Source organism: Arvicola amphibius, chromosome 10, assembly GCF_903992535.2.
Source record: "Arvicola amphibius chromosome 10, mArvAmp1.2, whole genome shotgun sequence".
NCBI classification, from domain to species: Eukaryota; Metazoa; Chordata; class Mammalia; order Rodentia; family Cricetidae; genus Arvicola; species Arvicola amphibius.
In genome coordinates, this window is record NC_052056.1 from 38,811,157 (window position 1) to 38,837,311 (window position 26,155).

A 26,155-nucleotide genomic window follows, 5' to 3' on the forward strand; every position below is an offset into this window, starting at 1 on the left:
AAGGGTCCAAGTGATATATTAGTAAAGCACAAAACTTCAGAGCAAAAAAGTGGCACATAGTCCCCAAACTTTCCAAATATGTCAGCAGAAATCACTTACCTCATCATAATAAACTCTCAGTTCTGCTCTTTTAGATTTCAAGTCCCAGAATACTACAGTACCATTTTCATAACCTATTAAAAGCTGGAAGACAGTAAAACAACCATTTTCTTAATTCTGATATTAATTTTAATGGTGTTCAAATAAAAAGTTATAATACTACTATAAAGAAAAAGCATGCTACACAACACAGCCTGATTTGTCCTAACTTTTCTAGCACTTAAATATGCTTCCTACTACTTTAAAATTGTTTTTGAAGACAAAGATGCTGATACAGCAATTAACAAATTAAAGGGTCAATAATTTTTGTTGCAATATAAACATAACCAGAGAACTCTGCCGGTTCCAAAGAACCAAGGAAACATGTAAATAAACATGATACAATATATTTTATGTGAAAATTTAAAGATGGAAAATGAAGACAAAATAATCGATGAAATGTTATATTTAATTGGTTATTAATATACCATTTAGTGCTATACACCTGAAAAACTAGATAAAAATAGTTTTAAATTTTGTCATATCAACTCTATTTACTTTGAGCAAATATTTTATCATATTCCCACCTAATGATGCTGCTGCAGCCCCTCATTCTGGGGATCAAATGTAGGACCTTGTACATGTCAGACAGAATCTCTGCCACTGAACTACATTCAAAGCCTTGAGTACATAGCTTAAACTATGTTTAAACAAAGCTTTTAAAAAATTTTTCTATTAAATTAACATTAGCTAATTGTAGCCTACAGTATAAATTTTACAGGGTCAAAATCACCCTGGAGACAAATGTCTGTTGGGAACTTTCTAAATTAGATTAGTTGAGGTGAGTTGATCTGTTCTAAATGTAGGCGGCAACATTGCATGGTAGCGGGCTCTGAATCACCTAACCAGGAGAAAGCTTGTTGAGCATAAGCTTGCATCACTCTTTCCTTCCTGACTGTGGAGATGATGTGATCTGCAGCATCATGCTTCTGTCTGTGTGCCTTCCCCACCATGATAGACTTTCCTTCAATCACAAACAAAAACCACCTAATTCCATAACTTGCTTTGGTCAGATGTTTTGTTTCAGCAATAAGGAATATAACTACCAATACAATGGTGCTTATATTTAAATCAGGTAAAGTATTTGAAAAGTAATGGTCTTCCTTTTAAAACAGAAGAATTTTAAAAAGATGAAATTGAAACATTATCAAAGAAATATATTTTTACTTATCCTATTCATGTTTTATTTATATGATATTTTGCCTATATTGTATGTAGACCACATGCATGCCTGGTTCATGTTGAGATCAGAATTGAGCATCAGAGTCCCTGGCACTGGAGTTATAGTCAGTTGAGAGCTGCCAAGAGGGTGTTGGGACCTGAACTGAGATCATCTTCAAGAGTAACAAGTATTCTCAACCATTGACCCATTTTGCTAGCCCCTAGAGTTATTTTTAATCTAGCTATACTTTATATCCAAATGCATAGTTAAGGAGATGTACATGATAATGTTTAAATTGATTTGACAAAGGTGTTGTACTTTCTAATATGTCAACTTAAAGGAAATTATTTTTAAAAAATTTAAATGGAGGGTTTAGAGAGAAAAAAGGAAAAGGGAAATGATGAAATTATACTAATTTCAAAATTAAAAGAAAAAACTTTTAATAATGTTCAATATCCTTAGCCACCATAAATATGCAAATGAAAACTATTTTCAGATTTCATCTTAACCCAAACAGAAGGGCTAAGATAAAATAAATAAATGAATAATATCCGTAAATGACAGCAAATGTTGATATACAATGGAGAAAGGGGAAACTGACTCACTAATGGTGGGAGAGTAGACTGGTGCAGACACTATGGTGGTTCTTCAGAAAGCTAGAAATAGTCTACCCTGTGATCCAGCCATACCACCCATGGACAGAAGCAAAGGACTGTACATCTTACTACAGGGATGCTTGTTTATCCATGTTCATTATTGCTCTCACAATAACCAGCAAATGGAAACAGCCTAGGTGCCCATCAACTGAAGAAATGCATAATGAAATATGACACATTAATACTATGCTATATTATTCAGCTATAAAGAAAAACAAAATTATATAACGTTAGGACAAATGGGTAGAACTGGGGAAAAAACATGCTAGGTGAGATAACCCAGACCCAGAAAGATACTCTGTGAGATGTAATCCATAGGTGGCAGGGTTACTGGGGACAAGAGCCCTTGGCTGTACAAGTCACAGCCCTAGGGGAGAACCTGCCACTATTATTTTGCTAAATGGATATTGTGTAAAACCAACTCCTGAAGACTTACTGCTATACCCATAGATTAATGGGTCTCTCGTCCCTCCTTAGAAAAGTTTTGTGCAGTAAATGAAAACTAAAACAGTGTTGGGCTTAAAAACAGAGAAAGCAAGAAGTTGTATGGGTAGGGAGATGGGATTGAATATGGAAAGAGTTGGGGATGGGTATGAACAAAATATAATATATGAAATTCTCAAGGTATTAACAAAAATATTTTTAAATACCACATAATGAAATACACATAAATACTAATTGAAATTTATACTTTTAAAAATACATATGAAAAGTTACCAATATTGCCAACAGCTAAACAATGTTAAATGGAAGGAATCTTTGTCTCACTTCTGCCCAAAGGGAAAAACAAACTCAGCATTAAGGAGGATATATTCACAGCTTTGTATAAGTTTCACAGCTTCGGGTCCACAAAGTCCCTTTTCTCCCTTAGAGTGAGAAAAGATCATTTTCATCATTAAGGGAATTTTACTAAAACCTCTTTTGTATCAGCTTTCTTTATGTTTTTCTTTTTTTGCTAATATGCAAAGATATTAATTTTAAAAAGTTAAACTATATCCCAAGTATAAAGAAAAATTGGTTGTGATCTTTTGTGACTTCTCCTTCACATATTGTTTGTTTATTCAACTGAGGTGTGGTCTTGTTATGCAGACCTGGAATTGATGATCCAATTGATCCAGCCTCCCAAGAGCTGGGAAGACAGGCATAAGCCAATGACCTGGCTTCATTTATTGTTTTTCTGCTTTTGTTTTATTAGTTAATATCATGGATTCATGTATTGCCCTTATAGCCTAGCTGCTTTTTACAACAATTTATACCCATACTGCCAGATGGTTAGATATTGCCACCTGGCCTCTAACGACTAGATACTCAATCCTCACAGACATTATGGAGACTGGCTCTTTGCCATCATTTCCTGCTGTCAACAAAGGCCTAAAAAAGATAATAGCTACTACCTACTGTTGTAAATGTGTTACCTTCTTTTCTAGAGTATTCCTGCCTTACTAAGTAGAAACAGCACCCTTAGAGGGCTCTTAGGCAGCACATAGGAGGTGACTTAGTTAATACTCTCCATTTTTGCTTCTTCTGATCTGATCCCTTCTTTAATACTGCATCAAAAGGTATAGTTGGGATCTCTAGTTACCATATGTCTCTGTTGAGTCAAGACTTCAAAGGATTAGCCCTGCAAACTACTAGGGCACGTGTCCTCACGAAAGGATTATATCCCAAAACATACCCTATGTAATACACTGACTTCTATACAGCCTCCAAGTTCAAACCCTTAAAAATCATTGCTAAACGTATTCCTTCAGTGACTAACAACATTAGGTCCTCAGTTTCTTTTGTAAATATATACTCTACTTATTTTATGTATATTCTGTTTCCTTATAGAGAAAGACACATATATCGATGTTAGATTGTAATGATATCTGAGGTGTGATTCTGGTTTTACACCTGAGTTCATGACTCCATGTATCTGTGTGAATATAATTATCAGTCTCCTAAAGCAGAAAAATTATTTTCTCTAAGCAACAGTGAAAGTGATAATTTTGCTGGTCAAATGGGTTCATGAAAGTTGAGGCTGTTTCAAAGAGTTACAATTTTCTCAGGTTTATCTTTATGTTTCCCGGTTATAGGTGTGATAATTAAAAAGCACGATTTTAAAATAAAGTCATATATTCATTCAAAACTTCAAATGTAGCCTTACTTTTGAAATAAGGTCTTTTACATGTATAATTCATTAGAATTTTGTGATGAAATCACCCTGGACTTAGAGTGGACCCAGCCATAGACACAGTGGCTGGTAACCTTACTAGTAAGGAAAAGACACAAAGAGACAGAAAAGGTAGTCATAGGGAGATAAATGCAGAAGTCAGAGTTATGCTTCAAGTCAAGCTACACCAGGCAAGAAGAGTGACCCATAGAGATGTTACATTGGTGGTTCCCATCTACAGCCCTTTAATATTGTGGTAACTGCCAACCACAAAATTATTTTCACTGCTACTAAATTACTTTAATTTTGCTACTGTTATGAATCATAATGTAAATATCTGTGTTTTATAATGGTCTTAGGAGAGCCCTGTAAAAGGGTTGATCAACTCCTAACAGGGTCAAGACCCACAGGTTGGGAACCCATGTTTTAGAGGGAACACAGTCCAACCAATACATTGATTTAAGACTTCTGGCTTTTAGAGCTTTGAAAAACTAAATATTTGTTGTTTTTGGTCATTCAGTGTTCATTTGCCATGGTAGCTTTAAGAAACTAATTTTTAGGAACCTGGGATAATGTTCTTTCCTAATAATGACACAGGCTTATCAAAGGGATAACAATTGGTTTCTTTATACACAGTTCTTAATCCCAATTTTAGCAATGTTTTTCTGTAGGCAGAGTAAAGAACGGCCCCATATGTCAAATAGTGCAGTGCTTAAGAGTGATACAGCATGTATTTACATGCATAAAATACTGGGTCTTGATCCTCAGCACCATAAATAAAAATCTGTCACATGCCAGGAAAGACCTCTATTATGTAATTAAGGTCAGACATTGACATGAAAGAGGTACCTTATACTTTCCAGATGGGCCAAGCTAATGAAGAGAGTCCTTAAGAGAGAAGTTTCCCCAGGTGTGATCAGAAAGACAGTGCTGTCAGGGGACAAAGCTGGGGGTATAATTCATCGTCAACTCTAAAAACAAAGGGAGCTACCAGTCAACAGATGTATGAAGCTTGTGAAAAGGCAAGAAATCAGCTTCTTTTCTAGAAAGAAGTTCAGTTCAGCGAGGCTGCTGTTGGCTTTCTGCCACAGAGAACTGTAATACAATAAATGTTTGTTGTTTTAAGCTATCTCAGTATGATAGCTTATACTAGTACAAGAAAACAAGAGCCGTCAAAGGAAGCTATTTTATTCAAATCATTATAGCTGTCATTAACCCATATCATAAGTGTTACAACAAAAATAAAAAGGCTCTGTTCCCCAAGTGGCCCATAGGCCATGAGGGGCTGAGGATCCCAGGCAGAAAGCCACATGGCAGGTGAAATACAGAGACACACCATGCAGGGAAAGTGGGTATTTATTTATAGGGTTATGGAAGGAAATGGGGGTAAGGGGAGAAGAGAAGGGGGAAGAGCAGAGAAAGGCAGTTACAGAAAGAGAGAGAGAGAGAGAGAGAGAGAGAGAGAGAGAGAGAGAGAGAGAGAGAGAGAGAGAGAGAGGAAGGGGAGAAGTGCAAAGGCCTTTTCCACTATCTAGTACTATTATTTTTAATATTTGCCAGCCTGATGAGAAAGTTGTAACTTCATTTCCCTGACTGCCAGTGAGGGTGCTTCTTCTACATCCCCATAGAAACTATACCTGCACATGAAATAGAACTTTATTTACTTCAGAAAAAACTTGCCTCATTTGCCTTTTAAGTATCTTGGACAATTTATTTTAAAATTTGTTTTAGAGATTATAATATAATTACATCATTTCCTCCTTCCCTTTCCTCACTCTAAACCCTTCCATGTACCCTTTTCCTCTATTTTGAATTAATGGCCTCAGTTTTCATTAATGGTTGTTACATGCATATGGGAGTTTATGTGTGTATGCATATATCTGTATTCCTTGATACTTATGTACAGTTTTGCACATTATGATCAACCCTTTCAGTCTGTATAATGTCACTTAGGTGTTTTAAAGACTGACCACTAGGTATTGAAAAACCAGTTGGTACACCATTGCCTGGGGATGACTGTTTCTCCCACTTTCAGCTTTCCTTAGTTGCCTGTAGTTCTTTTATATGTTGAAGCTTCACAAGCTTTCGTCAACAAGAAATAAACTCTGACAAATAGCATTACATTCTATTTATAGATCAATTTAGAAGCACCTAATATTGCTTCATCAGTTGAACTTGCCTTCCATGTTGGATCTTTGTCAGACTACACAACACAATTCCTATCCTTTAAAAATAAATAATTCACAAAAATGTAAACCTACAGTAGAAAATGTCATTATAATTTTATGGTACTTATTAAGAATTGTATACTTGACAAAATATCTAGAAAGACAATGTTTTAGAACTCAAGCTACCAACTATTTATCAAAGGGAAATTATGAAATAATCAGGATTTTTTATAATCAATAATGTGTTAGCTACATATGCATAGCTGTGACCAAAATATCTAGGAGATCAACTAAAGGGAGAAAAGATTTATTTTGATTTATAGTTTCAAACAGTTAGTGCTTATTAATCTTGAGGATGAGGAAGAACTGAACTTTTCATGTCAGGGAAGCCAACAAAGCAAAGAAATTGCATCTAGGAAGAGGCCAGGGGAGAAATAGACCCAAGAACTCCCTTGTGAACTACTCCTCCAACTAGACTCTATCTCCTACCTCTCCCACCCCCAATAACACTAACCCATTATGAAGCCACCAGGGACTGTTCCATTGAACAAAGTCAGAGGCCTCATTTTCTAGCTATCCTTAGAAACTCTAGCACAGAAACACTCAAAGGAGAGTTTCACTAATCCCTTGGACTTTATCCCAATGAAACGGCAAATATTTTCTATATTAATGTATACTTAAAAGAAAATCAAAATTATCTAATTTGTCTTACTGGATATTAGTTATGACTTTGTTAATACCAAAGCCAAATAACAAATACGTGATTAATGACAAAGTTAATCATACTACTAAGGTAAATCATATGATATTTAGAAATAAAAGCTGCTCTGTAACCTTCTCAACAATGCATATTTAAGATTCAAATTTAGTTTTAGGCAAACTAAAAACTTAAAGCATTAGTAGCAAGTATATCCAGTTTACTTGCCCATTCATACTTTAAGTATTATTTTTGGATGCCACTGAATGCTACAAACCAATTAAGATGTTAAATCTTAATAACAGTTTAAAACATCTTCTTCTAAAAACAAGGAAAACCAAAGCAAGAATGCAGTGTACTTACCTTCCCTTCATCTCTTGGGCTATCACTTAAATGAACAACTGGGCCTGGATGAGTCTTGGTGGATCTGTTAAATTAATAGCAAGAATTTAAAACTAGGCACCAGAGAATGACAACGAAATTAAAATTAAGCTTGAATACACTCCAGCATTGTAGGGCTAAGCGGAATTGGCACAGTTCTACTTTACTTCTTAAGGACACATAAAATCCACAAAGAGCCTTCACAGAAAGTAAAGACTATTTAAATCCGAGAAACTATTGTAAAGTAGTCAGTCATTCTAGTATTCTCTTATAGTGATTTCTCAAAGTGAATCAAAGGACTATATAGATTAGATACTGAGAAATTTTGTGAATGGATTCATTCACCCTATTGATAGTGTATTTTCTCATCTAAACCTGGATATAGTACCACTGACCTTATCGAAATTTTTTTTCAGATTATATATATATATATATATATATATCAAATTTAATGGCAAAAGATAGATCATATTCAATAGTTTGAGATGATAGTTCTACTTAAAAATCAGAATTACTATTTATATTCAAGGATATATTCTCAAAGACATTAAACAAGGCTATAAAGAACAGCTTATAAAGTTTTTTAGTTCTATATATGTAATAAATACTTAAATATTATTGTAGTGTTCTAGAAAGGTAAATGCTCCTTATAAAGAATAGTATTCTTAATTATTCTCTAATAAATAGTAAGTCAATAAACCAAAACTGCCATCTGTCTATTGGATTTGGTTGGAACATCTGTTTATTGGATTTAGTTTTAATTAAGATGTTAAAATGTATTGCATGATAAACCAGTGAAAACAAGATGTTTCATAGAAAGAAAAAACTATAATCACAAAGTTTGGAAACTCTAAACTAAACAATGTAAAATATTTTACCTATACAAAATGCATAGTAAGTCTGCATGCAAATACAACCATATATTCAATTGTTTCCAAAACTATTGATGTGTCCATTTTTAGTCATAAAATCATGTTAGAGGAATATATTTTGGAAATACAGGTTAGACCATATGCTAGACTCTTCCACTTAAAGCCTTACTATACAATAAAAGTGGTTCAGTTAAAAAGATTATTGAACATTAAATTTGCTATTTGTAATGAAATTTTAGAGTATAAAAGTAATTGTTATAGTATATCAAGAGTTAAGGGGAAATATTTTATGCTGCCTTTTTCCTACTTAAAGATAATGACTATTAACATGTTGGCTTATTTTTTATCTGTTTCTCTAACATTAACTTCCAAAACCTCAGAAAGTACCACTAACAAAACATAACTCAGAAAAAGTTCTGAGATAGATATTTCTAATGTATCATAAAGAGTAGAGAGTGATTAAAAGACAATTCAGAAGACTGGGAGTTGATATTTAAACTTATATTAATCATAGAATTAAATTCTATGGAATGCACTTTGGAAATACTAGTATAATTAAAATCATTGAGATTAGAGAAATAACTTGTTACCAAAACAGATTTAAGATTCATTAAAATAGTGTTTTAATTAAAACTTCAGAGAATAACAGAATGTGTAGGAAAATGAGTCAGCATCAATCAACATGTCTTCCTAAGGACTCAACATGTATAAAACTAGTAACAAATAAAACCATTTTCTTACTAAAACATAGACCAAAAGAGGGTAATACAGAGATCTCCCTGGAGAGGGGAAATAGACAAGATCTTCTGAGTCAATTGGCAGCATGGGGGACAGGAGGGAGGATGGAAGGGGAGGAGGAGGGGACAAAGGGAAGGGAAAGGAGAACTTGAGGGATCTGGATGGCTGAGTTGGGGGGAAGGACAGAGGGGGAGCAAGGAAAAAGATATCTTGATAGAGGGAGCCATTGTGGAGTTAGGGAGAAACCTGGCACTTGGGAAATTCCCAAGTATTCACAGGATGACCCCAGCTAAGACCCTAAGCAATAGTGGAGAGGGTGCCTGAACTGCCCTTCCCCTGTGATCATCATAGAACTTAACTGTCATCATAGAACCTTCATCGGGTAAATGATGGAAGCGGATGCAGAGATCCACAGCGAAGCACTGGACTGAGCTCCTGGAGTCCAGTTGAAGAGAGGGAGGAGCAATAACATGAGCAAATGGGTCAAGATCATGATGAGGATACCCAAGAGACAGCTAGCCAGAGCTCACTGACTCTGAACGGATTGGGCAACCGGGGGGGGGGGGCAGTTTCTGGGGCCACTGTCAGTGGGACGATTATTTATCCCTAGTGCATGAACTGGCTTTCTGGAGCCCATTCGCTATAGAGGGATACCTTGCTCGGCCTAGATACTGAGTGGAGGGGCGGTGGGGGGAGCTTGGTCCTCCCTTAGTGTGATATAACAGACTCTGTTGACTGACAGTGGGAGACCTCACCCTTTCTGAGACGTGGATGGGGGTAGGGTCGGGTGGGGTGAAGGTGGGGGAAGCAGGAAGAGGGGAGGAAGAAAGAACTGGAATTGGCATGTAAAAATTTTTTTTAAAAAAGATTGTTTTTAAAAAAGCTAAAAAAAAAGACCAAAACTATGTTTATGTGTGCACTACACAAATAGATACTTGAAGTGTATAAGACTGTAGGTTTGAAACGTTTCCCATTTTACATGTGCAGTAGTTTAAATACTACTGCCAAAGCTAAAGCAGTAGTTCTGGAGAGATGGCTCAGAAGTTAAGAGCCCTGCCTGCTCTTCCAAAGGACCCCGCATGGCAGCTCACAACCTATCACCTGTAACTCCAGTTCCTTCCGGGAGATCTGGTGCCCTCTTCTGGCCATCACAGGCCCTGCATGAATATTGTTCACTGAACCAACATGTAGGCCAAACACCCATACACATAAAATAATGAAATAAAACAAAAAAGTTCAAGTTGTTTGTCAAAACATGAAGGAGATTGAGTAACTGCTTCTCTTTGTTCTGAAAACTATATTCTAACAAGGCAACAGATAAACTATTATCATTAATAATTATGTCTATTGATTATTATTTTTATATAAAACAATCCATTTCCACTATGATTATGCTAATGTTAGTTACAATATCATTTTATAGTGTTCTTCTATTTTATTACTATGGTTGATATATGTAAGTTTTTATTATTCATAGTATTTGTAATATATAAAATACATGGATACATCTATATCTATTTTAAAATTACCTGTGGTTTTATTTTAGTTCAATTTTATTTAAGTTAATTGCATTATAATGCAAACAGGTCACATAATATATGCAATATTTTAGTCAAATAAAATGACAACCAAGTTCAAACTTACAGTTCAATTGCTTTGTTCCACATGATGACATATCCGGAAAGAATGAAAGACTCAATATTTACAATATGTGTATTTCCTCTTTCTGTCCCAACATAGAGCCATTTACTCTGGAAAGGTAGATGACAGTAAGTAATTCTGAAAGAAAGAAAATTACAATTAAAATATCTAAATTTGTTATTTGATAAATACATTTTCCTTATACACATCACACTACATAAGTTATATTTATATATGTGATAAGAAATAATGTATCATTAAAAATAATGATGACAATCACTATTGTCTATTATAAATATAAATTTACTGTGTCTAGTTTTAAATTTTTGACCAATGCACAAGAATATAAAAGTTGTAGATAATAATGGGAACAATGTGATTTTTGATACATATGTACACTGAAAAATATTTAAATCCGGTTTATCATTTATCTAAATTATAAAGGCTTGTAAAATCTTTTCTTCCAGCATTATTAATAGTGATACATTATTTCCTTTACGGTCATCACAGTGTGTGACAGTATTTCAGAGCTTCCTTCTCATATCTGACATATAGTGCCCATTAATCAACCTTCTCAGCCTTCCCCAGCACCCTTCCTTCTTACAAAGCCTCCTCTTCTGGTACCCACCATTCTCATCACTATTTCTAAGAGATCAACTGCACTATCTGTCATTCTGAATACAACAATGCAAATAAGCATATATTTCTGTTTTACATAGAAGAAACTAAGATCTTTTTCAGTAGCAGAAAATTGAACTTTATTTGAAGATCTTTTTATTAAACCACAATGCACACAAACTCAAAATTAGAAAGGAATGTTTTGATAATTAATACTTATAAAACTATTACTAGGTATCTACCTTGAAAATGGAAGCATTCTATAAGATAATTCGAAACTGTCTATTAAGATGGAGATAACTCTAAGTACTTTAGATATTATCTACAAAATACAATGTAAACCTCTGTCCCGTAAATGTTTAATTTTGTCTGTAGAGATGCACGCATAAGACTGAAACTGCCTTATTATTGCCGAAGTCCAACAGCTAATAAGTATTAAGTGCAAAACAGTGGTTCAAAGCATTCCAGTTCAGTTACAAAATTAGTATCTTCACACTGAGCTCACAGTTTATTTATTGAAATAAAAGTCAGCTCAAAGATAAATTAGGGACATAATGAATGCAAATTTCAGAGTTCATGGTAGTAGTTATGTCTACAGAAGATGTTTTGCATTTATGTAGTAGGGGTAAGATGGTAAGGCCAGAGAAGCCTTCTATTCTTCCTTTAGTGGTGTGTGTGTGTGTGTGTGTGTGTGTGTGTGTGTGCAACAACCCCAGGTACTGGTCCATTTCTATCTTGTTTAAGGCAGAGTTGCTCTCATATCCCACAGTGCTGCATTCTTCAGGCTAGTTGCCCTGTGGGGATTTTCTCTTTCCTCTACTTCCCATCTTGTTGTAGCAGTGCTGAGTCACAGACCTGTGTCACTGCTTCCAGACTTCCTTTAGTTTCATTATTCTTTTCTCATCTTCCTAATAGACTCCCTGGCTAGCTCTGAGAACCATTGCAGGGCTAGAGCCATCAGGACTACTACATGTGAAGTTTAATGACTAATCTATTAACATTGTAATTAGTCTCTCTAATTTGCATTAATTGTGCTCCTCTAGACACTCTTAAGAAAATAAATTCACAGATAATCTCTTTCCAGAACATTTTACTGCATCAAATATTTCCTGAAGTTTACCTGGAAGATTATCTACTAAACTATCAGAAGAGCTGAACAAAATTTTGACATTAGGCAAAGAGATCAGCTTCAAAAAGAATATGAACAGTAAATTCACGTGACTCCATTCTATAATACACATAAGAGTGAAGCTTATGAGTGTAATTGTACACAAAAGTCAACACTGAATTGCCAGTGTAGCCAGTGCATATTTTAAGCCTGCCACATTGAGTTTTCAATCTCCTATCTCTCTGAACCAAATGTTATCTATCCTGTGGAAAGCTCCAGGCATATGACACTAAAAACACTAGAAGCCTGCTGTGATATAAGCAACTGCAAAGTTAATTGATTTTTTTCTAATTAATGAATAACCTACACGATACTGGAAATCTTTGACTAGAATATGAAGTCTAGAATTGCTGTCTCCAAAGGATATACACAGAAAATAACTTGATGGTCATGTTTCTAGGCAATGAATGATCAATTTAACCTTTAATAGAAAATGAACTCATTTTAAAGTAGCTATAAAATCACAGGGAAATAAATCTTCTAAATCACAGGTATATAGAGAAAACAATTTCAGAGCTTTAAGGAAACCTTGATGTGACACAGCCATCTGGGCAGTTAGCATATAAAATCTGAGAACTGCCATATTCAGTAAGGAATCCTGAAGCAGGAGGTAGAATTCCAATGTAAACAGACCTTATAGAACAGGAAGAATAAAATACATAAAAAAATCCCAACAAAAAAAAGAACTAGCCTGTGAAGTAACTCTCTAATGATAGTAAGTAAAGAGAAACTAGACAAGGTATTTTGTACCACCCATCACTCATGAGTGGTACAGTGTTAAAATAACCATTTAAGATTTACAAACTTTATCTGAACAAAACAGTTTGACTTCCTCAAGATGAATGACATGGACAAAGGGTATGAATATACTTGTTATGTGTACTTAATAATCCGAATAATTATTTGATAACTTTATACAACTTATGTTTTATTTATTAAGTCTTTACTTATAACTGATTTTGACTAATGCCACCTAATATACAAATAATTTTAATCTGTCATATGTAAGCCACAGAAGAATAATCTTGTTTCCCTGTCCATATTGAATATCACAAAGCATTTAAGATATTCGTAGCTTTCCACCCACTCATCAATTCAACCTTCATTGAGTAGGTCTTTATAAAAACTTATAACACATACTCCATCCTTTTTATCTGATACATACGTGATGAACAAAAAACAAATACACAAAAAAATAAAATCAAAGTGTGTTAATGTCTATAAAAATTTCAAAAGATTTATTTATTATGTATACAGTGTTTTGCCCGCATACCAGAAGAGGGTACTAGATCTCATTACAGATGATTGTGAGCCACCATGTGGTTGCTGGGAATTGAACTCAGGTCCTCTGGAAGAGCAGCCAGACCTCTTAACCACTGAGCCATGCCAGGCAAAAGTGGGGAGCACAGGGGTGGGGATGGGGGTGGAGTGGGGATAAGGGATAGGGTGGGGTGGGGAGAGAGAAGGGAAAAGGGGAGGATGGGGAGAGCTTGGAGGAATGGGATGGTTGAGATGGAGGAAGGGTGGATATGGGAGCAGGGAAGTAGATATCTTAATTAAGGGAGCCATTTTAGGGTTGGCAAGAGACTTGATTCTAGAGGGGTTCCCAGGTGTCCAAGGAGATGTCCCCAGCTTGTTCCTTGGGTAGCAGAGGAGAGGGTGCCTGAATTGGCCTTATCCTATAGCCACACTGATGAATATCTTGCATATCACCATAGAACCTTCATCTGGTGATGGATGGAGATAGAGACAGAGACCCACATTGGAGCACTGAACTGAGCTCCCAAGGTCCAAATGAGGAGAAGAAGGAGGGAGAACATGAGCAAGGAAGTCAGGACAGCGAGGGGTGCATCCATCCACTGAGACAGTGGGACTGATCTAATGGGAGTTCACCAAGGCCAGCTGGACTGGGACTGATGGAGCATGTGATCTAACTGGACTCTCTGAATGTGGCTGACAATGAGGGCTGACTGAGAAGCCAAGGACAATGGCACTGGGTTTTGATTCTACTGCATGGATAGGCTTTGTGGGAGCCTAGTCTGTTTGGATGGTCACCTTCCTAGACCTGGATGGAGCGGGAGGACCTTGGATTTCCCACAGGGGAAAGGGAGGGGGAGGAGAGAGAGGGAGGGAAATGGGAGGAGGTGGAAATTTTTAATAAAAAAGAATTAAATAAAAATACAATATCAATTAAATAAATAAATAAATAAATAAAATTTCAAGAGAAAAGGCTTATTGGAGAGTAAGGAAAATTATGAAGATGAAAGTTCTTTTTGGATTAGACTATTAAAGGTCAATATACAAAATAAGCATTTTTCACACTTAAATAATGTACATACTTTCAAAATTTTTCCTGTCCTTCACTTAAGACTCAATTTAGAAATCCTTTAATTTAAGTAATATTTGAATTTTTATAACATAACAATATTTATATGGGTTTGGTGCCAAGTTCTTTCAAGGTTGGTGTGTTTGTACTTTGTATTTTTTTTCACCACTTTTACCAACTGAGCTGCTTTAAACTCTTTCATAGCAGGTCATATCTTATTTTACAATGATTTGGCATGAGTTAATTTTTAATGATTTTTCTGATGGATAGATTTTTTTTTTAAATAGTGCTGAGCATCAAACACATTCTAGGTAAATGCTCTAACACTGAGCTACATCTTTGGCCCTGATGTTGTGCATCTGTTCAGATATTTACAGAAATTATTAACTACAGAGGAAGCACATGCCCTAAATATAAATGACATTATCCTATAGCAGGGGGGTCTGGATAAAATAAGAGAGAGAAGAGAGAATGCCTGTTGTCTCAGGCACGTCTAGCTTCTCTGAGATGAATCATTTTGACTTATGTCCTTATTATGTCATGATTTTCTGCCTCTCTATGGTGCAGAAACACTCAAGTAATTGTGGACTGATACATTTGAAACCATGAGCCTAAATCAATATTTATTCCTTTGTTCCCTGAGGTAATTCGGTGTTACAAAATGTTAACACATAAATAGTACACTTCTGATATGTTAGTAATCCATAATAAAATCAAAGTATTTGGTGCTAACATAATCATAAACACAAATCCAACTTTGTAAAATGAAGCTGTATAGCAGCATTTTTGGATAAAACAATCTGTTCAAATCATTTAGAATGTTAGTAGTAGTTTAACATAAAAATAAAACATTCTAAGTAGAAGTTACTATAGAAAATTCACAATCCCCAAGCATGCCTGTAGTCTTCAGCTTAAGAAATAGTGTCATAACTCATAAGCCAAAAATATTTTAAAAAGAAAATGGTACTAAATCACTTGCATTTTTCTTTAAGAGATTCATTGGAGCCAGGCATAGGGCTGCACACCTTTAATCACAGCACTTGAGAGGCAGAGGCAGGTGATCTCTGTGAGTTCAAGGCTAGCCTGGCTATGTAAAGAGATTCTGTATGAAAAATAGATAGGTAGGTAGGTAGGTAGGTAGATAGATAGATAGATAGATAGATAGATAGATAGATAGATAGACAGACAGACAGACAGAGAGAAAGACAAAAAAGAAATTCATTGGGAGAGTTTGACTTTGAAGGTCTTCTTTCCAACAAATTCCAATCTGTTTTAGCTATGACTATTTCTCATGTAGCTGCCAATAAACTCTTGGGTTTCTGGTATAATGACTCTGGGATGCAACTAAGACCGTAGCCTCTTGTAGAGTATTTATAATTGCACTGCCTTACTTAGATATGCTGAATCATGTATGTACTGAGTTGCATGTGGGAAAAAAAACAGAAATTGTGCCCAGGATTTCTGAAACAGTATCTACTAGTATTGTTTGAAAACTATTTGGGAAAGATTTTGATGCACATCCACTAAACTATACTAATATTTTAAATACTTTAAATCTTTGGGGTAAAAAACACCTAATTTTAGTGTGTGTTCTAAGATTCCAGTCACAGAAGATGTAACTTATTAGGTATGAATGGGGCATATTTTTTTTCATTTTTATAAAACATCTTCAGTCCTTGCTATTCAAGTAAAAGTCTACTGATCAGTAGTATCAGAGCATTTATTACAAACTCATACAGTGAGGTCCACTTCAGACTTCCTAAATCATAAACTGCATTTTATGAAAGGAGCACCAGGTGGGTCTGAACCATGTTCAGACTTCATATGGCAAGTTTTATCAGACAATCAATCCTACAGAAGAGTTGGAGGAAGCATTTTTCTGTGGCTGAATGATTACTGTTTACTTTCTCTTCAGCTCTCAGGAGCGGAGCCGAAATTACTGTTATGATAGCTGGGATGCGGCTATCTGGTCCCCTAAAACCTGTTAAAGATAAAATTATGAAGAGAGGAGTAGAAAGAGCACTGAGGAGGATAATGGCAGTAACTAAAAAAACAACCATCAAGAAAGAAGTGATAGTGTTCCTGTGAGTCCTGTAGTACCTTAAGACAAAATACTGATAGGCAGGAAGTTTAGTAGAAAATTTCACCCATAAAAAAAACAAAACTTTTGTTAAGTAAAACAATAACATGATTTTAAATAAACTATAATAGCGAGAATTATTATACAAAAGACCAAATTAAAATTGAATGAATATTCAGCTAAATTCCTTTCATAGTCTTAGTGGACTGTCAACCAACTAATCTGTCAATAAAAACCTCAATCACTTGCCATTGTGTGTGGAACCATCTAACATAACACAGACTAAGTTAAATTCCTGCAGCTATCAAAGTGACTTACCAATAACCTAAGTTAGAGATGGCAAACATGTTCCGTGAAGTATGAAAGCATAGTAAATATTTGGGGCTTTAAATACCACATAGCTTGTATCACAACTACTCAACCTTTACACAGTAGTACAAAAATAGCCATAGATAACACACACATTAATAAGCAGAACTATATTCTAGCCAAGTTTTATTCCTAAACAGAGGCATGGCCACATTGGCTATGTATGACACAGTTTGAAATCTAATCATTAATTTTTCTATTTTTATTTGGCTATACAGTTCCATGCAAATTTATTAGCTGAAATTATCAAGAAAACTGCTTTAAATAGTTTATATTTTCATGGAAGTCATAGCATATTCATCCTATTTTTCAATATATTACTTCTTGGAACAAGAAATAAATATGATTAAAATGTTATGCTTCCTCAATTTATATTGCCAAAAATATACTAGGAATGATGATCAGCACATATAAGATTAATTGACATAATAAATACTTCATGTTGAATATATACCCGTACCTAGATGTTAGAGACGCAGAACTTATAAGGCAAATGTGTACCTTTTTGAAAATTTAAAATTTAAGAGAATTTTATTTGGCAAAATTGATCTGCAGTTTTATTATTTTTAATTCATATACACAAATAAAATCAGACACACATTCTGTCCTAAATACCTAAACTTATTTCCTCATTGCAAATTAAATTGCAAATGTCTTACATATTGTTGTGTAATTTATCTTTCTTCTTTGGGTCTTTTGAGAGTGATTCATGGCACATCCAAGGCTGGCCTCAAACTCACAGTGATCCTTCTGCCCACACTCTGGAACTTTGGGCTATAGAGTGCGTCCTTATGACAAACTCTGTTACTTGATTTTTATCTGTTCTTAAAATAATTAATTAACTAATATCCTATAACTTTCCACTTAACCCACAGAGGTCATTTGTAAGACAACCTTTTTATGTTGTACTTACTAAGGATTACATTCTCTATTCTTCCTTACTCAATTTAAAGATTATCAATTCTATTAAGTAAAAGCAGTTATCAGAAGGGAAAAGGTTTCAGTTGGTCATTTTCTTGTCTACTGTGAGAAGTCTATCAAGGTGTTTAATTACACCATTGGATTATAATTATACATATCAGTGCCATGGAGTGAAAATTTATATAATAAAAACTGTATTAATTTAAGATATATACTTAATTTGGTTCTAAAAAGCATCAACCAGTAAGCATATAGTTATGAAAAGTTGGTTTAATAATGGTTCAAACCAAAAACCAGAAAATTTTGCTTGCCCTTAAATTCAATAAAAATCAATAATTCCATCCCATAATCAAAGGCTACAAAATTACACATAATTTAATTATCATATATTAATTTATACCATCCATGTATTACATGAAATTTCATTTTATTCATAATTTTATATCTTTTATGTTAAAAAATTATTGATCAACTAGAATTAACATCTAGGAAATGGTGCCTAGATTAGTAAAATACTTGACAATCATAGCATATAAGTATACTAGGGTTAGTGGTGATATCAAAACAAGAAGCAATTTTATTAACTAGTAGTTTAAACAATTTTACTTTGGAAGAAAGACTAGATATCTTTTATAGTTACATAAAATACAAGTGGGAATAGTATATAGGGAAGTTACAAAACAAATTCAAACTTTTGGGGTAATATTAATAAACTTTCAAAGGACTAGTTCCTTCCAAATGGACTAAATTTATGAGGTGTCTGTCATCTTCACGATTAGCTTAACTGGATTTAGAACTGCCTAGGAGAGAAGCCTCTGGAGGGAAGACCTACCCTGAAAGTGGGTGGCATCATTCTGTTGGAACGGGTCCCAGACGGAATGAAAAGGAAGAGAGAAGAAACCAAGCTAAGCTCCAGCATTTACCTCTGTTTCCTGACTGTGGACAGAAATGATCAGCTCCCTCATGTTCCTGCTGTCATGCCTCTCCCACTATGACGGACTATACCCTCAAATCCTAAGTCAAAATAAACTCTTCCATCTTTAAGTTACTTTATGTAGGATGCTTTGTCACTGCAATGAGAAAAGTAAATGATAAAAATATTTTAACCTGATCTGAAGAGAAACTGACTGGAAAAGGAAGGCATTAGGGTCAGGTAGAAACCCGGGGCAAGGGAAACTCCTAGGAATCTACAAAGTTGACCCTAGCTCAGACTTCTAATAACAGTGGATACGTAGCCTGAACTGGTCATCTCCTGTGACCTGTGGAGGGATTGGGACACCAAGCCAGCCACACAACCTTCAATCTACAGTCTGTCCTGCTACGAGATGTGCTGGGGTAAGGGTGGTGCAAAGACTGTGGGAATGGCCAACCAATCACTGATCCAGCCTGAGACTCTCGCCCCGAGAGTGAGCCCACCCTGACACTGACTGAACCACTAGGACCCAGAGGCTGGATGACCCAGAGACCTAGAATAGAACCAAACATGACTAGAGGAGAGAAAAAGTCATTGTAATGATATTTAATATTATTCTCCTATACTCAAAGAGGCTTCATTCAGCAACTGATGGAAACAGATGCAGGGACCCACAATCAAACATTAGGTAGATCTTGGGGAATCCTGCTGAAAAGAGAGAGGAAGGATTGTAAGAATCTGAGGGGTCAAGGATATCACAAGAAAACTCACAGAAACAACTAACCTGGGCTCACAGGAGCTCACATATCCTGAACAAACAACAAAAGAGAGCCTGCATGGGACTGGTGTAGGTCCTCTACACATATGTGACAGTTGTGTGGCTTGGTGTTTTTATGGGACTCCTAATAGTGGAAGCAGGGCCTGTCTCTGACTCTTTTTCTGGCTTTTGGGACCCTACTTCTCATACTGGGTTGCCTTGCTCAGCCTTAATTAATACAAGGCAAGATGCTTAGTCTTACTATAACTTTATATGCCATGTTTTGTTGATATCCATGAAAGGCCTGTCCTTTCCTGAATAGAAACAGAGGAGGAGTGCATGGGGTGGGGAGGCAGAGGGGAGATGGGGAAAGTACTGGAAGGAATGAAGGGAGGGGACACTGCAGCTGAGATATAAAATAAATAAATAATAATAATAAGTTTTTTACACATGATCTTAGACTTAAAAGAGGTGCTAGTGGATGACTTTCAGAGTCTTCCAAGTTTTCAGATACAGGAAATTTATGGTTTTCAGGAAGGAAAAGAGATGGAGAGAAGGAAGAAAGAAGCAGAGAAATAGAGATGGGGAGAGAGAGAAACAATTTATCTTAGCATCTTATGTACTAAATATGTTCCAGTGAAAGAAAGCTAAAATGTTCCCATCAAGTCTATTACTGCAAATAAACAACAAAAAAGCATCATTTCTACTTGTACAGTTCTTCAGATAATTTGGATACCTCTCTCTTAAAGACTTGAAACCTTTTACAAGTGAACAAATTGACTACTCCCTTTCAATTCTACCAAGGAATACACAGAGATTTTTTTTTTTTTTTTTTGGCAGAGGAAGTACACAAAGCTTATTTTCTTGATTCTACTATAAAAAATGGGAGCAATGGTTTGTAACTTCACTTAAATATCTTAACTATTTCAATTTATGGGTGAGAGAATCAGGTTGGTGAGGATGTGGGAAAAACAATAGTGAAGTACTCCTATGTAAGACTGGTAAAGGTGGAGGCATAGTGCAAAGTCATAAACTCCACTCCACCGTAGACTATAAAGTACTCTAGCAAAGCAAAGTATCTCTCCTTACCTCACATATCAACCAGGGAAATGTAAAACCCTACGAAACACAAATTTCCTTAGGACTTAAGAAGAATTTTATAACATAATACCTAAAGTGTCTAGGCCTACATTAAGAAGTCAGGCGAGCATCAGTTAGAGGGCACATAAACAACATTGAAACTATGAATCTAAAGTAAACAGTCAAAACCATAATATATAAAAAAACTCACCCAATTTGAAAAAATTTGTGAGCCAATCACACTAAGTGATTTCAAATGTATTAGAGAAAACATATAAATGGGATCTACATAGAGGAAAGGTTGAAATTCAAACACAAACTGTCATTCATGATTTTAAAAACTAAAGAACTAGTTATATAGAGACATTTTCTTAACTTGATAAAACATACAACTAATATTTTCCTCAGTGACAATACAGTAAATTAGTTTTTTTGCCTAAGACAGAAAAAAGCAATGCTGTTCATTCTTACCATTGACATGTAGAATTATCTAGGCAGTTTGTTAAGACAGGAAAAGGTAGTTTAATAACAATAATCTTATAATTTTAAGTTGTATATTTTTCTCTATTTTCAGATTACATGTTTTTTTAAGTGCAAGATTTCAAGAAGCCTACAAAACAAATTCCTAGAACTAAGACTGATTCATAAATTGTGCAAAATACAACTATAGGGGGTTTTATTCAAAACCAAAGAGAATGGGTAATAAAATATAAAACTTTTTCTTTAGGAGTTTCTCTCTTGACTTTTCATCTTTGTTTCTCTAAATAAAGAAAAATTTAAAATTTATGTCTCAAAATGAATTAACACTCATTTCGTGTGCCAGCATTTCCAAATCCAAAATAGTGATATACATAACCCATATTCTTAGTTGTTGAAATAATTTATATTTTATAATATGTACATGATTCTTGTCAAAGCACAAGCACTGCGAGCTAGAATGCACTTTTCTTTCACTTGCTGATGCTTACATGCCATCACTACATTAACATATGCTTCCTAATATGTGGGGAAGATTTGGAAGAAAAACAGTGGTTGCTCTATAACTTTTCTGTGTCATTATGATAAGCTAGGTGACCGTAACTATTCTTATCAGATAGAGGAAATTAACATGAATGAAAAGCAATAATACAGGGTAATTCTTAGAATGTCACTGTCATCTGTTTTCAGTTGAAGCAAAATGTAGTCTGTATAAAAACTATGGCTCTGTCTAAGGGGCCTTGTCTTAGTTAGGGGCCTTGTCTTAGTTATGGCCCATGTCTTAGTTAGGGGTCCTGTCTTAGTTAGGGGCTATGTCTTAGTTAGAGGCCCTAACTTAGTTAGGGGCCTTGTCTTAGGGGCCGTGTCTTATTTAGGGGCCTTGTCTTAGCTGCAGTTGCTATTGCTGTGACATTAACACCATGACCAATACAAACTTGAGGAGGGAAGGGTTTGTTTTATCTTATAGCTTTAAGTTCATCATCCAGGGAAGTTGGGGCAAGAACCCAAGAGATGAACCTGGTGGCAGGAACTGATTCAGAGGCTATGGAGGAGTGCTACTTACTGACTTGCTCCTCATGGCTTGCTCAGTCTACTTTCTTAAGAATCCAGGATCACCAGATGAGAAGTAGCACCACCCACAATGAGCTAGGCCTTCCTATATCAATTACTAATTTTTTAAAAAGGCACTCTGTTCCTACCTACAGCTTGATTTTATAAAGGTGTTTTCTCAACTGAGAGTTCTTCTTCCCAAATGATTCTAGCTTGTGTCAAACTAACATAAAAGCAGCCACCACAGGCCCTCCCTTCAGGGTTGTCTTCTTCCTCTATTACAGACCTGACACATCGCCTTGTGCTTATTTAAAAATAAACACTGTGATTACCTTAAAATCACAAATATCACAGCACTATATGTGAACAACACAGCAAAACACAGTGGAGCTTCTTGTAACATTCCTTTGTTTATGAATATGTTCTACTGTTACACTAGATCACTTTCAAAAATCAAATGAAAAGGTATGGTTATTTTAGAAAGTCAGGACAGCGAGAGCAGAAAGCTTAACAAAGCATAAGTGCTTCTTTTTTGTTTGTTTGTTTGTTTGTTTGTTTTTCAAGACAGTGTTTCTCCGTAGCTTTGGAGTCTATCCTGGAACTAGCTCTTTAGACCAGGCTGGCCTCAAACTCATAGAGATCCACCTGCCTTTGCCTCCCTAGTGCTGGTATTAAAGGCATGCACCACCACCACTCAGCTTAAAGCATAGATACTTCTAAGCACAGGTCTGCAAACATGAGGTTAAGGTTTTGGAAGATATACAATAAATACTGAAAATGCAAGGTAATAATAGTGTGGAGAGAAGTAGCAGAAGACTTATATGTCTCTTTTCATAGCTACTACTAAGTCCCATTAAGACCATTTATAGATAAGATGAAGAACTCAGATGGTGAGAACAGGACATTTCAACAAGCACAGGCACATGGACACACGGGAGATATTCTGTCCTACCACGTAGATCCTATGTACACGCATCTGTCTGAACCTGAAACACTTTGGTGAGTGTAGTGAAATGTAAATTACAAAATCAACATTCAAAGTTTAATTGTATCTCTATATGGTAGCAGTGAATACACACAAAATAATTTTATTTTAAGATTGGTTTATAGGGATCACTATGTACACTGTCATATCATCTGCAAATAGCTCTGGGTTAAAACTGCTCCCCTCCGGTGTCTACCTTCGTTTGGTGTCAATCTGTTTAAGTTCACTTCTCAAAGATTTCTCTTCCTCTCTTTAACATCAAATTATCCTGTGGTGTGCTTTTCCATTTACTATAAAAAGAAAAGTCTGGTTGCTTTCCACATAGTAAATAGACTACTCTAAATAGTTAATGTACATCTCAGTGTTTGCTTGATCACTGATGACTCTTAGTTAAGTGGATGTGCATAGATCTAGGTCTAATTAAATCAAATACTGGAAATATTAAAATATGATAAAATTTATTACCAATAAAATAACTTCTGTTTCCATTCAAATAAACCCCCTGGCTATGATCATTCTAAAAGGAGGGGAACTTAATTTTTATTAAAGCATCATCTTTGGCAATGCTAAAATTCAGTATTTAATTAGAATGACATTACTACTAAAAAAGTATTTAGATAAGAGGGTAAGGGCTGGAACACTGGAGATATCTTAAATAATAAAAAAATTTGTGAATTAAATTTACTTTTACTTGATTTTTAAACCTTAGGTCTATGTTTTCATTGCCATAGCCCAGGGAAAAGAAAATATGATTGCTGAGGTGATGTTCAATAGCTCAGAGAACAAAAGGTTTAGGCGTTTCACATTTTCATAAGTGGTTGAATCTATCCCAATTATTCATTTTCTATGAAAAAAATTTAGAAAGAGCTTAAATTTATAAAAGAAGTCTGTCAAACTAGCATGAAACTTGCTCAAGATACAGTTCTGTCACATCATACAGTTATTCACAAAGGTCCTTACCGTTCTCTGTTAAACTTAAGTGAATGAAGAATGGCTGGCCTCTTCTGTCTCAGATTCCACAAATGAAGTGTGTCATCTGAACTTGCACTAACCAAAGCACCCTGTGAGAAAAGAAGACAAAATATATAGCTTACCTACTAGGACAGCAGAAACAACAAATTTATAGATTTATCATTGCTTGAATAGATATGTACTTACGTAGCCTAGAAAAAAAGAAGGAAATTACAGTATGAAAGTTTAAGGTTGTTGAGTTGGAGAGGCAAGTGGCTTGCTACACGAGGATGGCCAGAATGGCTTGTTCAGAAATACCCGTTTACTGTTAGAGAGGAATAATCAATACGCCTTCCCTACTGGTCGGGTCTTATTATCAACCTGACACAAATAGAGTCACTGGAGTGGAGGGCCCTCATCTGAGGAAATGCCTCCATTAGATCCACCTGTGGAATGTCTGCAGCATATTTATTGATTACTAATATATGTGGGAGAGCCCAGAAAACTATAACTTTATCTAAAAATTGTGCAGTTTCTTAAAATTACGTATTTTATAATTTGACCTACTTACAATCTAAAAAACCTTATCAGTGATATTTAAAAATACCTACAATAAAATATTTTTTCACCTTGAATTAGGTATAACTATAAAAATAATACTAAAATTCTTTACCTTAGAACACCAATTACAAATTAATCCTATCTCAAATACAATAAAATATGTTCTACCATTGAAAGTAACAGAAAGCATATATGCAGATAACTGTCACATTTAATTTTATACACACATCTAAAGATCATCTGCAGTATGTCACAACTTTTACTGTAGTACTGCTTCCTCGCTGAAATGACACCTGAAGTACTAAATGTTCTCTAATAGCTGTCTGGCAAATGCATGGTGATGTCGAGATGCCTAAAATGCTTTATATGTTTCCCAAACAACTTTGCTAAGATAATCTTTCACAGTTTACAACCTCAGTCACACACACTCTCTTATTTATATTCTATATCTTTTTAAATATATTTTTAAACCTATTTTTAAATTTCCAACTTCACTTCTTGTCCAGAAATTAAGAGAAAGAAGACTCTAAATGTCTTTCTGAAACAGTTCCTAAACCAAAAACAAAAGAGTGCATTTGGCTTCTATTTCCACAGCACTGCTCCTTTCTCCTCAAAGGAAGCCGGGATGGGAATTCAAACAGGCCAGGATTCTAGGAGCAGGAGCTAATGCCGCTGAGGCCATGGAGGCATGCTGCTTACTGCCTAGCTCAGCCAGCTTTCTTACAGAACTCAGGAGGGCTAGACCAGGGAAAGCCCCACCCACAATAGGCTGGGCCTTCCACCATTAGTCACTAAGAAATTTCCCTACAGTTGGACCTTATGGAGGTATGTTTTCAGTTGTGGTTTCCTCCTTTCAGGTAACTCTCTCTTGTGCCAAGTTGACATGAAACTAGCCAGCACAATTAACCCCTTGTCAGCTTAACACAAACACATCACTATTAAGTCACAAACCTTCCTTTCTTAATTGTCCCAAATAACTCACATTAAAAACATAATATGTACAGATAAAAGATGCACGGATTATACACACAAAAGCCTACTGGTAAGTAAGAATATACTTTCAATTTCGATACAAGCAAAATATTTAAATTGGGGGAAGAAAGTGAGAAGAAAGAAAGCTTAATGATTTAGAAAAATATTAAATAAATTTTAAAATTATGATACACAATCACAATAAAAGGATCTTCTGATAGACAAAATGCTTTCCTCTTACTAAGTTTAGTATTAAAATTAGATTTTAAATTTAATGTCTTATATTAAATTTAGTATTTCCTATTAGATTTTAAATTTAATA

The 26,155-nt window shown here is 35.2% G+C and overlaps 1 protein-coding gene across 4 annotated transcripts in view; it reads right to left on the minus strand.

Annotated features, from left to right (window-relative positions):
• The window catches only part of Stxbp5l (syntaxin binding protein 5L), a 197,706-nt gene that overhangs the window by 113,118 nt on the left and 58,433 nt on the right, over positions 1–26,155 (minus strand). For all 4 annotated transcript variants that reach the window (XM_038345561.1, XM_038345559.1, XM_038345560.1 and 1 more), the window contains exons 4-7: positions 24,310–24,410; positions 10,609–10,743; positions 7,337–7,400; positions 100–183 (exon numbers count right to left, since the gene is read on the minus strand). In XM_038345561.1, coding sequence (XP_038201489.1) covers positions 100–183; positions 7,337–7,400; positions 10,609–10,743; positions 24,310–24,410 — 384 coding nt within the window. The remainder of the gene's footprint in view (positions 1–99; positions 184–7,336; positions 7,401–10,608; positions 10,744–24,309; positions 24,411–26,155) is intronic.